At 38.9% G+C, this 17,760-nt stretch overlaps 1 protein-coding gene across 10 annotated transcripts in view; it reads left to right on the top strand.

The window, feature by feature from the left end:
- The window catches only part of ABCC5 (ATP binding cassette subfamily C member 5), a 45,000-nt gene that overhangs the window by 13,763 nt on the left and 13,477 nt on the right, over positions 1–17,760 (top strand). For 3 of the 10 annotated variants that reach the window (XM_085587922.1, XM_021544184.4, XM_021544204.4), the window contains 15 exons: positions 245–405; positions 651–806; positions 1,542–1,689; positions 6,333–6,566; positions 6,674–6,847; positions 8,119–8,266; positions 8,744–8,892; positions 9,487–9,594; positions 11,368–11,718; positions 13,182–13,253; positions 13,383–13,507; positions 14,103–14,175; positions 14,705–14,908; positions 15,554–15,697; positions 17,423–17,528. In XM_085587922.1, coding sequence (XP_085444048.1) covers positions 245–405; positions 651–806; positions 1,542–1,689; positions 6,333–6,566; positions 6,674–6,847; positions 8,119–8,266; positions 8,744–8,892; positions 9,487–9,594; positions 11,368–11,718; positions 13,182–13,253; positions 13,383–13,507; positions 14,103–14,175; positions 14,705–14,908; positions 15,554–15,697; positions 17,423–17,528 — 2,353 coding nt within the window. Of the gene's footprint in view, positions 1–244; positions 406–650; positions 807–1,541; positions 1,690–5,669; positions 5,875–6,332; positions 6,567–6,673; positions 6,848–8,118; positions 8,267–8,743; positions 8,893–9,486; positions 9,595–11,367; positions 11,719–13,181; positions 13,254–13,382; positions 13,508–14,102; positions 14,176–14,704; positions 14,909–15,553; positions 15,698–17,422; positions 17,529–17,760 lie in introns of those variants that run through there. The other 7 variants (XM_085587923.1, XM_021544195.4, XM_077785708.2 and 4 more) reach the window with 4 other exon arrangements.

Genomic DNA, 17,760 nt, shown 5'->3' with positions numbered 1-17,760 from the left:
ATCCTTTGAATGCACAGGTGCAACACTAGTACTAATTTGTTTTACAAATGCAGCAATCTAACACAGATCTTGAACCTGTGCCTTCCGTAGCTTTGCTGCCAGGATGAAGCCTGTGCTTTGAGACATTGAAATGACTGTGATTGTTGCACAATAATTTGCAGAAGAGGTGCAAAATTGCTGGAGATGGGAGTCATGGACTTCAAATGTAGTTTTGAAGTCTGAATCTGTTGTCTTTTTGTAAAAGCAGATTGAATGCCAGGATGCCTTGGAAGCAGCAGCTCGGGCAGAGGGCCTGCCACTGGACATCTCTGTGCATTCCCAGCTGAGAATGCTGGATGAAGAGCATCACAAAGGCAAATACCACCATGGTCTGAATGCACTGAAACCCATACGGACCACTTCCAAGTACGTCTTTAGGTTACCACGGAACTGATACAGCATTTGCTTTTCAAACCAGTGACAAAGCACAATTGCAGATGTAGGTCTGACTGGTACTGGAAACATCAGAATTTGTTTAGCAAGTGTGGCTGGCATGGACCATTTGGTACTCTGAGTGCTTCCAATGAGAGGAGGCTTTGTTTTTCTTAAAGATTTACATTTCCTGTTTCCTTTTTCATTTGTTTGTGATTTTTTCTTTTTAATTCTTTTAGACACCAGCACCCGGTTGATAATGCTGGGCTTTTTTCCTCCATGACCTTCTCCTGGCTCACTCCTTTGGCCCACAGAGCATACAAGAAAGGGGAATTGTTTATGGATGATGTGTGGTCTTTATCAAGGCATGAGTCTTCAGATGTCAACTGCAGAAGGTAAAGACATCTAGTTTGTTATTTTCTTGTTTCCATTTATTGCATGTTAGTGTATAGGCAATGGTTTAGTGTCTATATATGGTGTCAATGGTATAGCCCTAGAAGAGCAACACTGACATTTTGTTTTGCCTTTCTCAGAATGGTAGAATTTACTTTCATCTTTCAGGGTTGACTTTCTCATGCAGCGCAGTTTCTGTAGCCTTGTTGAGTTCTGTGAAATTAGGGGATTATATTTTTAGGAGTGTCTTGCAATTATTCTGATTTTACATGTCTTTAACCTGTTTTTTTATTAAAACAATTTTTTTCTCCAGGCTGCAGTGAAAAAAGTCTTGAGCTTAAATGAGAAATAGTACTGTCAGTAGCAAGGTGATCTGAATGTGGATCAGATCTTCTGATCAAGCTTACCTTCTGTGGTTAATGAGAATTTCTTCAGGTTTTGACTCTGCAGCTCTTCAGTCAGTTCAGCAGAGAAAGACTGTCAGTATATTAAGATTGCCAAAGAGGCTTCAGGCAAAGAAAAAGCATTGTGTTTTTCATCCCTCTGTCCTATGGAATAGAACACTACACAGATATTTCTCTTTACCATACAGAATGTATTTGTTTCTCTTAATATTTTTTGTTGTTCTGAGCTAGGAAGCACTTAGAGTTTTAAGAAGTACCTATGAGACTGTACCTTCTCTTATGGTGAAAAATTGATTACATGAATAAATGTCATAAATCTTCTGTTTTTATTAGGTTGGAAAGATTGTGGCAAGAAGAACTGAAAGAAAATGGGCCTGATGATGCTTCTCTCCGGAGGGTTGTGTGGGTTTTCTGCCGCACCAGGCTCATCCTTTCCATAGTGTCTCTGATGGTCACGCAGCTCGCGGGTTTCAGTGGACCAGTAAGTAATATCCATCCTTTTTTTAACAACCCCAGAGGGCTCCATCTCATGGCCAATTGTAAAATCTTAAGGTTTCATTGCAGAATCACTTAAACATTTTGACTAGCTAGAAATTTTGGGGTAAAATTCAAGAGCAATTCAATAATCCAAGATAGGATTCCTACAGCTGATGGATCAGTTGCTGAATACCCAGGCAAGTTCTTGGAGAAGGGAGGGGGAGTTTAGGTATCCTGGAGGAAATGGACTTTTTGGTTTTTCTCTTTGGTTTTGAGTATAGTCTAAAGTTCTTCCCTAACTGCATAACTTGCTTTTTTCATAAGATTTTTATGTGCAGGTCTTCTAATTGTTTTTCTCTTTGAAATTCTGTAAATTTATCTTGGAATAAAATTCAGTCTGATAAAACCCTAATCTTAAATTATTGGCATTAATAACAGTCTTCAAGAAGCGGACCAAGAAACAATTCTGAGAGCACTGCTTAAAAACTAACATGAGCAGGTCTCAAGAAGTCTGTGGGCATAGTCTTTACTGATCCTACAGAGAATGGCCAGACAGGTTTCAGGTAGAAGTGTTAGAAAATCTTGTTGCCTAATGAACGGCTGCTGTTTGTTGCTAAGGGTCGTATTGAAGATAACAACATGGGACTTGACATTCACACCATTCTTTTGTCACGTGTTTGTTGCACATGCTGTGCAGATTTAAAGTTGAAACTTTGACTAAATTTATTCTCTACACATTTCCCTTGAGGAGTAGGAGCAGTATTACTGCTAGTAGTACACGTTTCAGTGTGCTGGTAAGCTGGAGGTTCATTTCTTGGGTAAGTACACTTGGGTGCACTGTTAGGTGAAATGTCTTTTTAAAATGTTTTCCTGCTTTTAAATGTCTTATCAAAAAATGATGTTCTGTTTAAGTCTTAAAGTTTGCCTTGTTTCATGTAATATGAATTATAATGAATGTTTCTGTGGTATTGTTTTTCTTTGTACTATTTTATAGTTGTCTTTATTAAAAAATACATGAACATACTTTTGTAATTAACAGTAAATTATGATTAAGGTTTTAACAGCACTAGCTTTTCCCAAGAAGAGCTTCTGTCATTGTTTCACTACAGGGCTTGAGGAGCTGCTTTTATCTTTAGCAGAGAACTTATAGCAGGGTTACCCCTAATTTCTGTAGCGTAATGGTCTCAATTTGTCTCAGCCAAACTGCTGAATGAGAGAGAGTCAGAGGGGAAAGAAGAAAACAAACCAGCTTGATTATGCTGGGGGCTACTGCTGCATTTGATGCTTGATATGGGTAACTTAAAATTATCTGTAGGCAGTTGCCCATTTACAGACAACCTTATTCATGTTTCTGAATAAGGCCCAATTCACTTCTGGTTCCACCATTTGGCATGAAAATAAGTCTTTACCATCCCTCCTCCCTGTTTGTAAAAATGGCATGCCTCAGGGATATGCCTATGCTGTCTCCTCAAAAGTATTAGTGCTTTCTTGTATTGTTACGCCCTTTCAGTCACCTGAAGGTGAGAAGGGAGATCAGGAAAAGCACTTGCCCTCATCAAAATTATAAAAGTGGAGTTAAACACTATATTATACTTCAAAATTTTTAATTGAATATCTATGGTCTTGAAAGGCCAGCAAATGGCTGTGGCTTTGCAATTGAGCATTGTGATGGTTATAACTGGAAAGACGTTGTTCCAGACTTCCTGTGTGGACTCTTTAGCTTTGGGTGGTTTTTATTTTTCGGTATCAGATCCTTCAAGGGTCTTCCTCTTTTTTATTTTGATACATTTTGCATCTGGCACAGAATCTGAACTTATAACCTGGTGAGTCAGCTGCATGTGTCAGAGTGCCTTGTAATAACCATCAGAATGTACTACTATAGGTGATATATTATTTATCTCCAATAAATACTTGCTACTATTTGATCAGCTACCAAAATTTCCAAGTTCTGATGGAGGAACAAAGAGGTTTCTTGATTGCTGAATGTAATCGGTTTAACTCCAGGTCTGAACAATGTACCTCTTTGCTACTGTTCAGAGCTATTCTTCCCATTTGGGAGATGGGAAAACTTGCTATTTTATTGGAGCACAGCTTGACAGTTTGGTCAGTTACTGGAGGGGGGAGTGGTAAGCTATGGGAGGTAAGTTTTCCAGTTTCCCTGTTGGCTCCAGCTGCAGCCTGCCCCGTGCTGTGGCGCGCTGGCTGCAGCAGGGATGCCGGCACTGCAGTGGGACCAGTGACAGAAGCTGTTCTTCAGCATTTTCAGGATGGCTGTTTTCTGCGTCAGGATGAGGCATTCCTGCTGGCCAGAGCCACCGCCAAGAGCAAAGGTAAGGTAATGTTTATTCCATGGGAATGCTTAAGACAGCCAAGCAGCTTGTACCAACCACTGCGGTAATAGCCACAGGAGCTCTTTCTCTCCTTAGCTTAGTTTATATGCTGTAATGTTTCTTTTTGTAAATAACTTTATGCTGGATTCTTTTCATTAAACTAATATGAATTTGAATAGTACTTGTTCAGATGTAAATGTTATTTTTCTGTGACTTTTTTCCCCTCCCTTTTCAAAATTCTTTAATCTACTGTTTCCTCTTTTCTTTCTTCTGGAACAAAAATAAATTGGGGTATAATGTAAACTGGTTTCTATTCCATCATGGGAGATGCTGAATCTATAAAATAGTGCTGCAAAATTGCACTAACGTTTTGGGAGGAATGAGACCCCAGGAAACATCTGCTATCTTTATACATCCTCTCTTGGAGACTTTCAGCAATGCTGTGGTGTGTGAGAAAATGCTTGCAGTCTGCGACCATGCTGAGTTACAGCTCGTGAGGAAAAAGGGGGATTTACACCCCAATTGCTCAGTGACTCAGTTGCATATGTTGGATTGAATACTGGAAAAAGAAGTTGGTAATCTCCACAGTAACTGCAGACCAACTGTATGCAGTTGTGATCCAAACAGTGGATGTAAAATTAAATCAAATCAGGAGAAAGTTGGAATGCAATAGATCTGTGAATGTGAGCTCCTCACATTTGTTCAGTGATCGGTATGTAAATTTTCTCAGTGGCCATTCTATAATCTGATGGACATCTGGCTTTAATTCACATCTGTGAAAAAGAACAAAATTATTTACAGCATGTTTCCTTGGTTCTGATGTGCAGAATTATTTTCCTCTGAACAGATGATTTGATCTCCTTTTTTTTTTTTTTTTTTTTTTAATTTGGTGCTGGGCTGTAGCTATCAAAACCTTTGGTGGAGTTGTGGGGTTTTGTTTTTTCCTCTCTTCAAACTATACAGAACTCCTGCTTGCAGAACATGGTTTAGCCAAGAGGACTTCAACGGACTATGATGTGAAAGGCTTCTCAAATATTTTCTTTGGTCTCAGATTTTTTTGTTGATTTTTCTTGTGGGCAGAGGTAATTCTCTACTCTGTATTAGTATATCGAAAGCACCAGTATCTTAAAACATCATTTGTTGAAAAGCTCTCTAGGAAGTCTTTTGCTGTCTGTGAAGCCTTACTGTAGGATACTTTTGAAACCAGATTTCAGAATTTGTGCAGCCTCAGAAGCCTCCTCTGTTGGTACCTTCAAGTTTGACTTCTTTTGGACTCCGTGAACAAATACTATTCTGTTTTTGTATCTTTATAATTTTGTGTATAGATTTAAATCTAATTTGTTAGAAGCTAAGACTGACTGTTAGATATTAGCCCTTTATAATTATGTTGTATGTGCAGATTGTATGTTTATACCATGGTCTACTTGTTGTATAGTGTTTTTGAGATGTTACCGTTTAAGATGACACTTCATTTCAAATAAAAGCCTATTGTTTCGCAGTTAATAATATTTAATGCTGGTGGTTGTGAATTATACGATGTTGTATTGTGCCACTGGACCACAAAAAGCTGGAGTTGGGATTTGGTGGTTCTGGGGGCTGTCCTCTTTCTGCAGGTGATGCTTGAAATGTGATTCCTGAGGTAAAGTGTTTATGTTCTTGGGGGAAGAGGGTATGGGGAGGGATTGAACAGTTAATTTTTTTGTCTCTTTTTTTTTTTTTTCTCCCCTATCCCCAATGATTTGTGGTATTGCGTACCTTGTGCTTTCTGCTTGTTTTTTTCTTTACTATTAAACTGCTGATGTTTATTTCCAGGAATGTTTTGCAAATGTCCTTCTCACTCTTCCCCTCTACAACTGTAGGTACATTGTTCCTTTTTATCAAATAAGCACGTTTGAAGCAAACCAAAGATAAAAAAGGTCTTAATGTCACTTAAAGGAATGTTTCTTAATGTGTGCAGATGTATAAGTAGTGACTATATTTTAAAACTCTTCTATATGATAATGCATTGCTTTCAGCTAACTGACACATTTATGTTAAGTTAGAAGATACGGAGGATTAGGAGCGTGCTGCGAGGAATATGGTTCCAAATTAAACTCTCTTTACTTACTAAATTTGACTCAGTGCTTGGCTCTCAGCAGGGCTTGTGTTACAGTACTTCTTGTATTGACACCTTTTACTTCTGGAAAGAAGATGCTTTCTATTTCAAATGGCTCTTTTAAAAGCAAAGTAGCCTACTTATTTCTAACTTAACATAAAGTTGTTGTGTGGTCTTCTGGGATGATGGGATGTTCATGCAAGCTTGCATTTCTTCCTGTAGGCATTCGTTGTGAAACACCTCTTGGAGTATACCCAGCAGAGTGAGTCCAACCTGCAGTACAGCTTGTTTTTAGTTTTTGGCATCTTTATGACGGAAGTGGTGCGATCGTGGTCCCTGGCACTAACCTGGGCATTGAATTATCGCACGGGGGTCAGACTGCGTGGGGCTGTCCTGACAATGGCGTTTAAGAAAATTCTCAAGCTGAAGAATATCAAGGAGAAGTCTCTTGGAGAGGTAAGCTGCAGCCTTGGTTTGGAAATGGCAATGTTTTAGGGATGTGTATTATATTCCTTTGAGAATGAGCTGTGACTTAAGTCGAAATTATCTGTTCTGTTTTTCAGCTCATAAATGTTTGCTCCAATGATGGTCAGAGGATGTTTGAAGCTGCAGCAGTTGGCAGTTTGTTGGCTGGGGGCCCTATTGTGGCCATCTTGGGCATGGTTTATAATGTGATTATTCTGGGTCCAACAGGCTTCTTGGGATCTGCTGTCTTCATCCTCTTCTACCCAGCAATGGTGAGTTGGAGAGAGTTAAGACTTGCTTCATTTTTCTTAGGTCAGACAAATGTATAGTTCTGAATTAAGTGTTGAAATGTGCTAGATTTAGCCAGTTTGGCATTGCACTTTCTTGAAGGCAGTTACAAGACGGTGTATGAAACAAATATGGAATCAGGAAGCTCAAAGTGATAGAATTAGAAAACGAGGATAGGAAAGCTGATGGATTTGTCTGAGACTAACAGTCATATCTAAATGAAACTGCAGAATATTCAGGTGCTCATGGTTGATGTTGGAAAAAGATATGAGGCCTCCAGCTTGTGTATGGGAGCTCAGTGTTGCATAAGAAGTGTTCTTGATTTCTTGACTCAATGCAAGATGTTGAAAAACACCACATCTGGCACAGCTTGTTCTTGATGAGGTACTTCTGCTGAGCTGTGAAATAGACTAGTTCAAGCCAAAATCTTCTCGCCTATAAAATGTCTGCAAGACTGCTGAAGATTTGTATTCATAATACACGTCTTATAAACCATGGAGGCTGAATACTGTGAGGTTCACTGTGGTCCAATTTATCTGGCCAAAAGTAAGGATTATATGTAGTGGGAGTTGCATTTTAGAGGGGAATGAGGAGTGGAGTTTGAACATGTTTTCCAGTTCTTTCCAGCAGTCCTTCTTTATTGATTGGGGGCTTCAAAAGAGTTTGCACGTGTATGAAGAAAGGAAAGGAGATAAAACTTCCTGAAGTATTGTGTTGGATTTGAATTTCAGACCAGGAATGGGATGTATGTAGGAGTAGCAGATTTTTTAAAGCATATCAAACAACTTTCTGGTTTTAGATTATTTTAGGAAAAATGTGAAAAACTCTTTTACTACCTTCATAGCACTGGCATAGACTAGAAAATTATCTGACTGGGCAAAGTCCTGATTTGCCTTACAGAATCAGGTTAAAAGGCTGGCTAAAGTGGGGGTCAACTTTGTGTGTCTTTAGGTTAAGTTTGTGCTTCAGAAACTTTACCTGAACTGGTACTATTCAATATTGGTAAAAGTGCACACCTTTATTCTTTCAAATTTTTGTTGAAATTTGCTCTTACGAGTCTGGTGCTTGGTGCAAATGGGACAGGAGGAAATGAATGATTTCAGCCTGAGTTTTATCTTAGAATAGCAGTTACCTGGCCTTATCCCTGATTCCCCTTTTCAGATTAAAAATTAATTTCCTCTGGTAATTAGGAATTGAATGTACTTGCTTTTTCTGAGTTGCCATTAATGTTTCATTGTGTTGTCTTTTGTTTCAGATGTTTGTGTCACGCCTCACAGCTTATTTCAGAAGAAAATGCGTAGCAACAACAGATGAACGTGTGCAAAAGATGAATGAAGTTCTTAATTACATTAAATTCATTAAAATGTATGCCTGGGTCAAACCATTTTCTCAGAATGTTCAAAGTGAGTTCCCACAGTCTGTAAATGTCTCCTTTGCTGCTTTGTAGCCTGTGCATGCTGACTTTGTGCTGTAGGTGCTGATGGATGAGCAGTTTAAGAACACTGTCATTCTTCAGGCTCATCTGTGTTATTCACAATGGGTTGAACAAACAGACCTGCTTCTAAAATTTCACCTTCTAGTGTAATGATGTTTGTGGCATGACATTAAGCTTAAGTTTTTCAATTTTCCTTTTATAATTTAATAAATGTGCTGGCTGCTCTATTTTAAAAAAAATTAAATCCTTATATTTGTATAATTACAGACCATTATATTTTCCTCTTCTATAATTACTTTTTCTATGAGAATGTTTATAGTGTGATAAACACTAAAGTGTAGAATTAGGCTTCTTACTGTTTATATATAGTGCTATGGTACTGTCTGTTTGGTGTATGTACCCCCTAATCACAGCTCAAATGTGGTGCCTCTATTTGTATTTCTAGAAATTCGTGAGGAGGAACGCAAAATCTTGGAGCGTGCAGGCTACTTCCAGAGCATCACTGTGGGAGTGGCTCCCATTGTTGTTGTCATTGCCAGTGTGGTGACCTTTTCTGTCCATATGATCCTTGGCTATGACCTTACAGCAGCTCAGGTAAACTGTTAGACATTTCTTTGTGCTTTTGCTTCTGTAGCTTTTCTGCTGAGCCATTTCTTATGTGGCTGTGCCCATGTGGCCAGGCTGTATCTTTGTTCACAGAAGTGAGTATCTGACGGCTGTGACAGCAGCAGGTGGAGTCTTATGTCTTGCACAAAAGGCTCTCAGTGCTCTTTTGTCCTGACCTGCCTCAGAACAGGTTTTGGGCTGAATGTAAATAAGTCCTCCTGTTTGGATGGGCCATTGGGGATTACTGGATGTTTGTTTTGCAGTGTGCTTGGATGCAAACAACACAAATGTCTAAAAATAGGATTTGAATTTGTGCCTTCACTAGTAGGTTAACGCAGAATTTGCTGGCTGCTGCATTTGTTAGATCTACAAACAGAACAGGTCTGTCATGGTCTGTTGAAAGCACTAGAGAAGGAGTTGGGTAGATTTGTTTTGCGAATATGTTTAATATTTAAATGGCTGTTCTTGAACTGGGCCTTTTCTATGGTTTTGACTTGCTGCTGTGCCATTTTGGGTTTTAGAAGGCTGGAGCTGTTAGAATATTGCATTCAAGTGTGATTATTTTTCTTGTCTTGTTTCTAGGCATTCACAGTAGTCACTGTCTTTAACTCAATGACTTTTGCTCTCAAAGTAACTCCGTTCTCAGTGAAGTCTCTGTCTGAGGCATCTGTTTCTGTTGACAGATTTAAGGTAAGCAGTCATTTGGCCTCAGTTTTCTCTGTAAGTGTGGAGTGTTGTACGTGCTCAGTAGATGCAAAGGGAACATTTGGAAGGTGATGTGACTAATGGCAGAAAAGTTATATTTCTTTACACTTAGCATTCTAGATTATTTGATTCTGCAAGAGATACAAATGTAGTGAAGGGATATTAGCAGTTTAAGAATAAAGTAATACCAGTGAGAAGCAAAATAGTCTGATTTGAAGATTTTATGATTTTGAAGTTGGCCACAGGAAGAGAGAAGAGTGAAGGACTCAGTGGCTCACTGTATAATAATTTTTAACTTCATTTTGAGAACATATATATGAAGACTGCAACATGTGTACAATGAAATTTTATGCTTTGCTAATTAACCCTTTTGAAAATATCAGGTGTTAGGTAAGTAGGTTGACAAAAATCCGTGGGATTTTACCTGTGGTCATAGAAGCCTGAGCTTTTATATTTCCAGACCATATTAAGTGGCTGAAATTCCTCTATATAAGTAAATGGAGTTGTGATCTGGCAAAACAGATCTATGGCAGAAAATGTAAAACCTTGATAATTAACCATCTTATCTCCTGTCATGGGGATTGGAAGATGAATACACTATGTGTACTTTATGAACTCAGAGGGGACACCTTTACTTTGTCTTGTCTCTTGAATGTAAGTGTATTGCACATTGTGGAAATTTCCAGAATGGAAAATAGTACTTTCCAAATAAAAACTTTGACAAGCTTTGACAGATACATGGATTCTGTGTAATGTGTTCATGGAACAAACATCCATGTGAGAAAACCAGAATCTGTAGAATGATTTTGAGATTCCATTACTTTTGAGTAATTTTGCTTCATCTTCTGAGTCAGCCTAAAATCAGCCTTGCTTAAATCCAAGTGCACTTAAGGGAATTTTCTATGAGGGAAGAAAAGGAAAAGGAAATTGAATTATCTCCCAGTTTGCCTATAAATTGTGTAGGAAATGTAACATAAGGTGAGGAAACTCTGACATCACAGTAAAAATTTAATTGACTTTTTGGCTCTGTAAATGAGTATGAGCTTTCTTATGAATGTGTGATTCAGACATAGCAATTGCAAGAGTAAATAAGGCTGGGAATTGAGAATTTTTAGTCACAAAAAACTACTTGGTTCAAAACAAATTGTATAAGTGGCGAACATTTTATCTTGTAATTAAACTGTGTGAAAAATGTCTTCCTAATCTGTTGATTGTAAATACTGATGGATGTGGTGGAAAACGTGATGCAGTTGACTGACTTCTTGCCAAGCAGCCTGAAATAGATCAGCTCCACTTGTGCAAGATGACTTTTTCTCAGCAGAAAAGTTGATTGGTAAAGGCTCAATTTAAAGCCATTCTGTCTCCTTCCATAATGAGTTGGTGTGCAGGACAACTCAGTCACTTTGTCTCAAGTGACCTCTCCTCTCCAGCCTGTGTGTTCTGCTCACATGTTTATAATCTGTAACATACAGAGCTGCAGTTGCAAACAGTGTCAAAGGAAGAAGTGTCTGTCGCATCACATCCGGAGTATTGCAGTTCTGTGAAAGTCAAGTGTATCAAAGTGCTTCCACCACATCCAGGAATGCCCCAGCCACTTAGCAGACCTGGAGTTAGTTTACACTAATGAGCTACCTTTTGCTCTTCAGCTTCCTTCTACTATATAGCCTGATGTGTTTTGCTGCGTGAGTGTGCCGTAGGCTTGTCTCCCAGTCTTGATCAGGTGTCTCATCTTTACACCTCTCTCACAACTCCTATCAGAGTTTATTTCTAATGGAAGAGGTTCATATGATAAAGAAAAAACCAGCCAATCCTCACACCGCGATAGAGGTGAAAAATGCTACCTTGGCTTGGGACTTCTCCCACGCCAGCGTCCAGAGCTCACCAAAGTTGACCCCCAAAGTGAAAAAAGACAAGAAAGTCACCAAGAGCAAGAAAGAGAAAATGAAGCTACAGAATGAAGGACAGCAAGCTGTGCTGGCAGAGCAGAAGGGCCATCTTCTAGTGGACAGTGATGACCATCACAGCCCCGAAGAGGAGCACAAAATCATCCACCTGGTTAACCTTCGGCTTCAGAGGACCCTGTACAACATTGACTTGGAGATAGAGAAGGTAAGGAGGAATTCTGAGGCTTTTAAAAGGCCTCATTATAGCTGTCCCCTGGAACAGAGAGCTGTGTGCTGTTCATTTTGCATGAAATGGAGCATATTGCTTTTGTGCACTCTGTAATATCCATGGCAACTGCAGTATCCAGGATGCAGTGTCTGATCTTGCTGTAAACAGCTGTACCATTTTAGCAACTGCATCTTTGCAAACGGCCTGTGAAACAAGGGCAGGCTGTATAGCTTCCACATCCAGCTGAGGGGTTTGCAGCTCCTAGGGCGGTGTGAGAGCCACTGAGCTCAGAGAACCTGCAGGGCACCAGGTATCAATAGGGTGCTGGTGAACAGTGTGTTCCTCCAGTGACTTGATAATTTTGCAGTTTCATCTGTATTCTGGGTGAACATTTTAGGTGACTAGGTGTTCCAGTGGAGCATAACAGTGCTTTTCATTGAAGAATGTGCAATTTTCTTCCTTGAATTTTTGTACCGGTGGATGCTGGTTTTCAAGAGTTGTAGAAACATTTGGAGCTATTTGCTCCAAGGTGGGTAAAAGCATGTAAAATGTCAAAGAAAAAGCATTGAACTTAATACATGACATTATCTACACATACAAAAGCTTTGAAGTCTGGCAGTTGCGTATTGAAATAATGGGATCCATAGATTTATTAAGATATTAAGTGTTAAATTGTCTTGTGTTGTTAAACAAAGAGAGGGATAGTTTAAGCTATTTTAAACAGTAAAAATACCTATATTTTAAGCTCTGGGGGAGAATGCCTATAGCTTAAAAAATTGCCTCAAATAGGAGTACGGTTACTTGAAAATGTAAAGGCTGGTTTTGTCTCAGAAGTCAAAGAAAAGCTGGTTTTGTCTTTCTCTTCTATCAAGAGAAGGCCACCAATGTGTTCCATAAGTGTCTATATATCTTTCTTGTTCACTTTATATTTTTTACAAAAGGAATAAAAATAGCTTTGATATATTGTTTAATGTGAGTACTAACCTGCTCATTCTGTTGCAGAGAAATTCTTCAAAGTGATTGAATTCTAGTATTTTCTTGGTACATGTTCTCTAGCAAATTGGATCTAACTGACAAGAAGTTTGACTGGACCTATATATGCCAAATTCTCTTTTCTTTCAGTCTTTTCCTCTTTCCTTGTTACTTTCAAAAGCATCTTGGTGCTTTCGGTTTATTGATCCTCTGGGCCTGTAACCCTAGTAAGAAGGAAGCTGATCTTCAAACACCTTTATTTTTACTTCTAGAGTTGATTTCAGTTTTATTTCACTGGGGTTGTGTTCACTTTATGCAATTTGAGTATGTGACTGATACTGACTGACTCTTGCTTTTTTTGTCTATTATGTCACTTTAGAGGTGTCATTTCTATCCAACTGTTCTCTCAGAGGTACTAGAGGTAGTCTGGATTCTGAAAGGGATGATGAATGTAAGAAATGAGTGCCATATTTTTATTTTCTTTGTAGGGAAAACTTGTTGGAATTTGTGGCAGTGTGGGGAGTGGAAAAACTTCACTTATCTCTGCAATTTTAGGGCAGGTGAGAAATCCTGTTTTGAGTATTTCTGCTCTTCTTTTCCATCTCCTATTTCACTTATTTGTACTCTTTAGAATGCAGTCAGTTGTAAACACAGGGTAGCATGATCACACAGCTGGTGTGCAATTGCAGATGACCCTGTTGGAGGGGAGCATTGCCGTAAGCGGGACCTTCGCCTACGTGGCCCAGCAGGCCTGGATCCTCAACGCCACTCTCCGGGACAACATCCTGTTTGGCAAGGAGTATGATGAAGAAAGGTAGGTCAGACTGCTTGCTGATCTTGATGAAAGCTTAGTAATTCTTGGCCTAAGTGTGGGAAGAATTTAATGCAGAGTACACTGCAGATAAAGCCTCTGTGCCCTTCTGGAGTGTAAGTCTCCTCTGAGTCCCATTTAGGATCCTGCCACTCTTGCATGTGGCTGGTGGCTGTCGGTGTGCTTGGCCCTGCTCCTTGCAGTGAGGCTGGGTCTCATCCTGGACCTCTGGTTGAAACCAGCAGCTGCTGTGAGCAGCACTAAAGTGGTATTTGGTCTTGTTGTCCTGGCCTTGCCCCCTTCAAACACAATGGCTGTGTGCAATGTACTGACATCTTCCATGGCCCCCCTCCACTGGGGGACTTTCCTGTGGCCCTTATCCAACTATCCCTGAAAATAAATTGTCTCTATCCTCACAATGCTTTTGATGTAGGTGATTAATTATTACCCTCAGTTTTCTCCTGAGACTTCAAGGCAGATGATTTGTTTTAGGCTGCTGGAGTATCTGGTATTAGTGTAGAAAATGATACAATGCTTTACTAGTTAAATAATTGTGGGGAAATCAGTTTTCTTAACTATTTATCTACTTACTCTTCAGATACAATACTGTGCTGAATGGTTGCTGTCTAAGGCCTGACCTGGCCATTCTTCCAAATGGGGACCTGACAGAGGTATATTTTGCTTACACTAAACTAATTAATAGATGGAGAAAAGAGTTTTGGTTTGGCAGGGTAAACTGGAATGAGGGTACATCAGTCTGGGGTGCATATGAGCCAAGCTGTTGAATGCATTCTCTTGAGCTGACCTTAGTGGGACTTGAACTGTTAAGAGTTGAACCCTGTTTTTTACTGAGATGTTGACTGTTTGATAATTTTTCATTGTGTTGTAAATTTAGCTGCCTTAATAGGACCTAATTGAACTTGATTTAAAATAGCTAAGGAAAAAAATGGCTATGTTAGCTCATAAAAGGTAAAATAAGCAAAGAAAGTACTGCCACATTTCAAGCATATTAACCTTGAGTTTGAATGTGTAACATATGTCACAAAGTGGACACTTAAACTTGAATACATGTATGTATTAATATAATATGTTATGGGGGAGTATCTATATAAATAAAAAATGAGTATTATGGTCTGCTTTATTCTGGTCATCTATGTTACATTGTGCTGAAGAAATAAAATTATGGGTGTGTCTCTGCAGATTGGTGAACGAGGGGCTAACCTGAGTGGGGGACAGCGTCAGAGAATCAGTCTGGCTCGAGCCCTGTACAGTGACAGGGACATTTACATCCTTGATGACCCCCTTAGTGCCTTAGATGCTCACGTTGGAAATCACATTTTTAACAGTGCAATAAGGAAGCACCTGAAGTCAAAGACTGTCCTTTTCATCACACATCAGCTTCAGGTACTGAGTCTCCCATACTTTTTCTTGGACCTTCTTGAAACTGTTTGTTAATCAGTTGCCTTCATGCTGGAAATTTCTGTGCCCTGACCTGTGACAGGACAACCCTGTCTGTCTATAGAATGTGTGGTTTATGTTTATAAACTAGGTTTGCAGGTGTGCACTGAGCACAGTTTTATTATTTGATACCAGTGCTGCTTGGTGTCTGTTTGGGACTGCTAACCATTGGCTGAAGAAAATGTGCCAGAGAAAAAAATACCTGTTCAAAAATATTTTTGCTAACTTGCTATAAAGCTTTTTCATCACAGCAGAAATAGTTATATTTGGTGTCAGTAAATCAGAATTTATGTACCTGAGATTTTTTTTTGCTGTCTCTGTGCATAGAAATATTAGTGCTTAGTCTAAGTATCCTGTGTCACGTCTTCCAGAAGAGATTGGTTTTGATAGAACACAAAAACTTTTTATTTGTGTAGTGTGAGTAATCATGGTGCTCTAGCCAGAGAAGGACCTCTGAAAATCAGCTCTCTGATTGTGTGGGAATAGGCGTGCTGTGTGCCAGTGTCTAGAAGCTACTGAGAAGGGTTGTGTGGGAGTGTTTGGTTATTGAACATCGTGATAGAGACTTCTTCTTGCTGCCACTTTCTCCAGTATCTTGTTGACTGTGATGAAGTGATCTTCATGAAAGAAGGCTGCATTACTGAGCGAGGCAGTCATGAGGAACTGATGAATTTAAATGGGGATTATGCAACTATTTTTAACAGCCTACAGCTGGGAGAAACACCACATATTGAGGTACTTGTTTATTTTAAAGTATTCTGAATCTTGACTATTCTGAGGTGAAGCAAGTGATTTTGTTGGAAACCTGGAAAATGGCTTCACACACTTTCATGTGTTGATCTGACCAATAGATTTCCTATAGAATAATCTCTGCTTCATTAGCACTGTGTCACAGTTTGTTTTTACGGAATGTGTGCTAGAGAGGACTCTGCCAATGAGCTTATGACTTAATCATGAAAATATTGTAGTGTTTCCCCTGGTGATGCTCAGAGTAGGAAGTTTTTCTCTTATTGTACACACCACTCCTTAATTTACCTCTGAATTAGCTCAGATCATCAACAACCTTTATCTGAAAAAATTCTTACTGGCTTGCTGCTATATATTCAGTGGAGTGTGACTGAGGCACAGCAGGTGTGACACAACTTGTCAAAAGTTAGATGTGACACTATTTTGGAGGCATAACTGAAAATGCTGTGTTTTGGGAGTTTGAGAAAAAATGTTTTGCCTTGACACTAATTCTGTTATGAAAAAAGTCTGTAAATGCAAACATGAATATGTGCTCTAGTATTTCAGTTGGTACAAAAATTATAAATCTAGAAAATAACAAGAACCATTCAGTACAACATCTACATTTTCATCAATTTAATTTTTCCCACCCTTCTGCTCTTTGTTTCCTGAAGTTAATCTCTGGAGTAAAGATCTTTGCATTTTGTTTTATAATAACTTGTCTAAATTTCGTGTGCATTTTCTCTTAGAAAAGATTAAAAGTACATCAACAGTTTATTTTCTAAGAGATGGGAGGTTCCTTATTCATGAGACATTTAAAACAAAACATTTCTGAGAAGGAAGCATTGTAAGAATTACAGATATGGAAGGAGCTTGGTGACACATTCTCCTGGGAGATATTTGTGAAAGAAGCAAAAGGATATAATGCATTGCTCTGCATATCCTTTGAGGCATGAAGATAATAGTAAGACTAATAATGATAGTGAACAAGAGATTCTCCAGTCTTTATGGTTGGCTGACCTTTAATGTTGCTGTAAACATTAGCTCATGTAAAGACCATGAAATTGCATTCCCTGTGGGATAAAAATAAAAGGATCATCAGTTGGAGTCTCTGTGGTTTGATCTTGTGTAAAGTGTGGGAAGGCAGCCCTGAACATGGTGTGTAAGGGGTTTCAGTCCACGTAGGCTGACTCTGAACAGGCAGTAACTCCCAGTTATGGAAAAATGGCTGGGTTTAGAGCAGGGCTTGTGTGTCACTTTAGTGATTGGATATTGGATTTCTGGAAGATCAAGTTAACCTGACTTTTCTTAAGAAATCTCTCATGAAATATCTCTTAAGTGCTAGGGTGCTTGGAGAAAAAAGCCTCTTTAAAAAAATGCGAGTTATTTTTACAAGGGATAGGGAGATTACTGCAAGAAAGATATAATAGGGATATTATTCCTCTACCAAGTACACTCATAATTTACACTGATGTACTGATGTACACTGATCCTGGAAATTACCTTTGCACTCTACCTGTACACGTTGGTAGTAGTTCAGATTAATAGAGGAGGAGAATTTAATCCACCAGAGTTGGCAATCATCTGTAATAATTGTGAAGTTAATATCCTCCTTGATGTGAATGCTGAGCTATTGAAAGCCTTTGTTCTTAGGTGGCAGATAAAAAAAAAGTTTGTGTTTATATATGAAAATGTCAAAGCCAACTACTGTTTAGTGTCACTGTTTTTCTGCAGATTAATATAAAGAAGAACACAAACAATTCATTAAAAAGGCCCCAGGATAAAAGTACCAAAACAGGGTCTGTGAAGAAGGAGAAAGTTGTAAAGAAGGAAGAAGAGGGTAACTATGTAATCAAATTTCTGTCTGTAATTGTTTTGTACTCCAATAAATTCAAAACATGTTCTTCAAAGTATATTGTTAATGAACCTTTCAGGTTTTGGAAGCTGTCTCAATCCTAATCACTTAGTGTGGTTGATAGGAGACAGGCAGTGGGCAAAGAACATTCATTAATTCATTAAATATGGGTGCCTGTACAATGTTTTTAAGTTCAGTCAGGCTCCTGTTGGTCAGA

This window comes from Lonchura striata, chromosome 9, assembly GCF_050655825.1.
Source record: "Lonchura striata isolate lonStrDom1 chromosome 9, ASM5065582v1, whole genome shotgun sequence".
Lineage (NCBI taxonomy): Eukaryota > Metazoa > Chordata > Aves > Passeriformes > Estrildidae > Lonchura > Lonchura striata.
The sequence above is the reverse complement of the archived record's forward strand: the minus strand, read 5'-3'. Positions and strand labels throughout refer to the sequence as shown.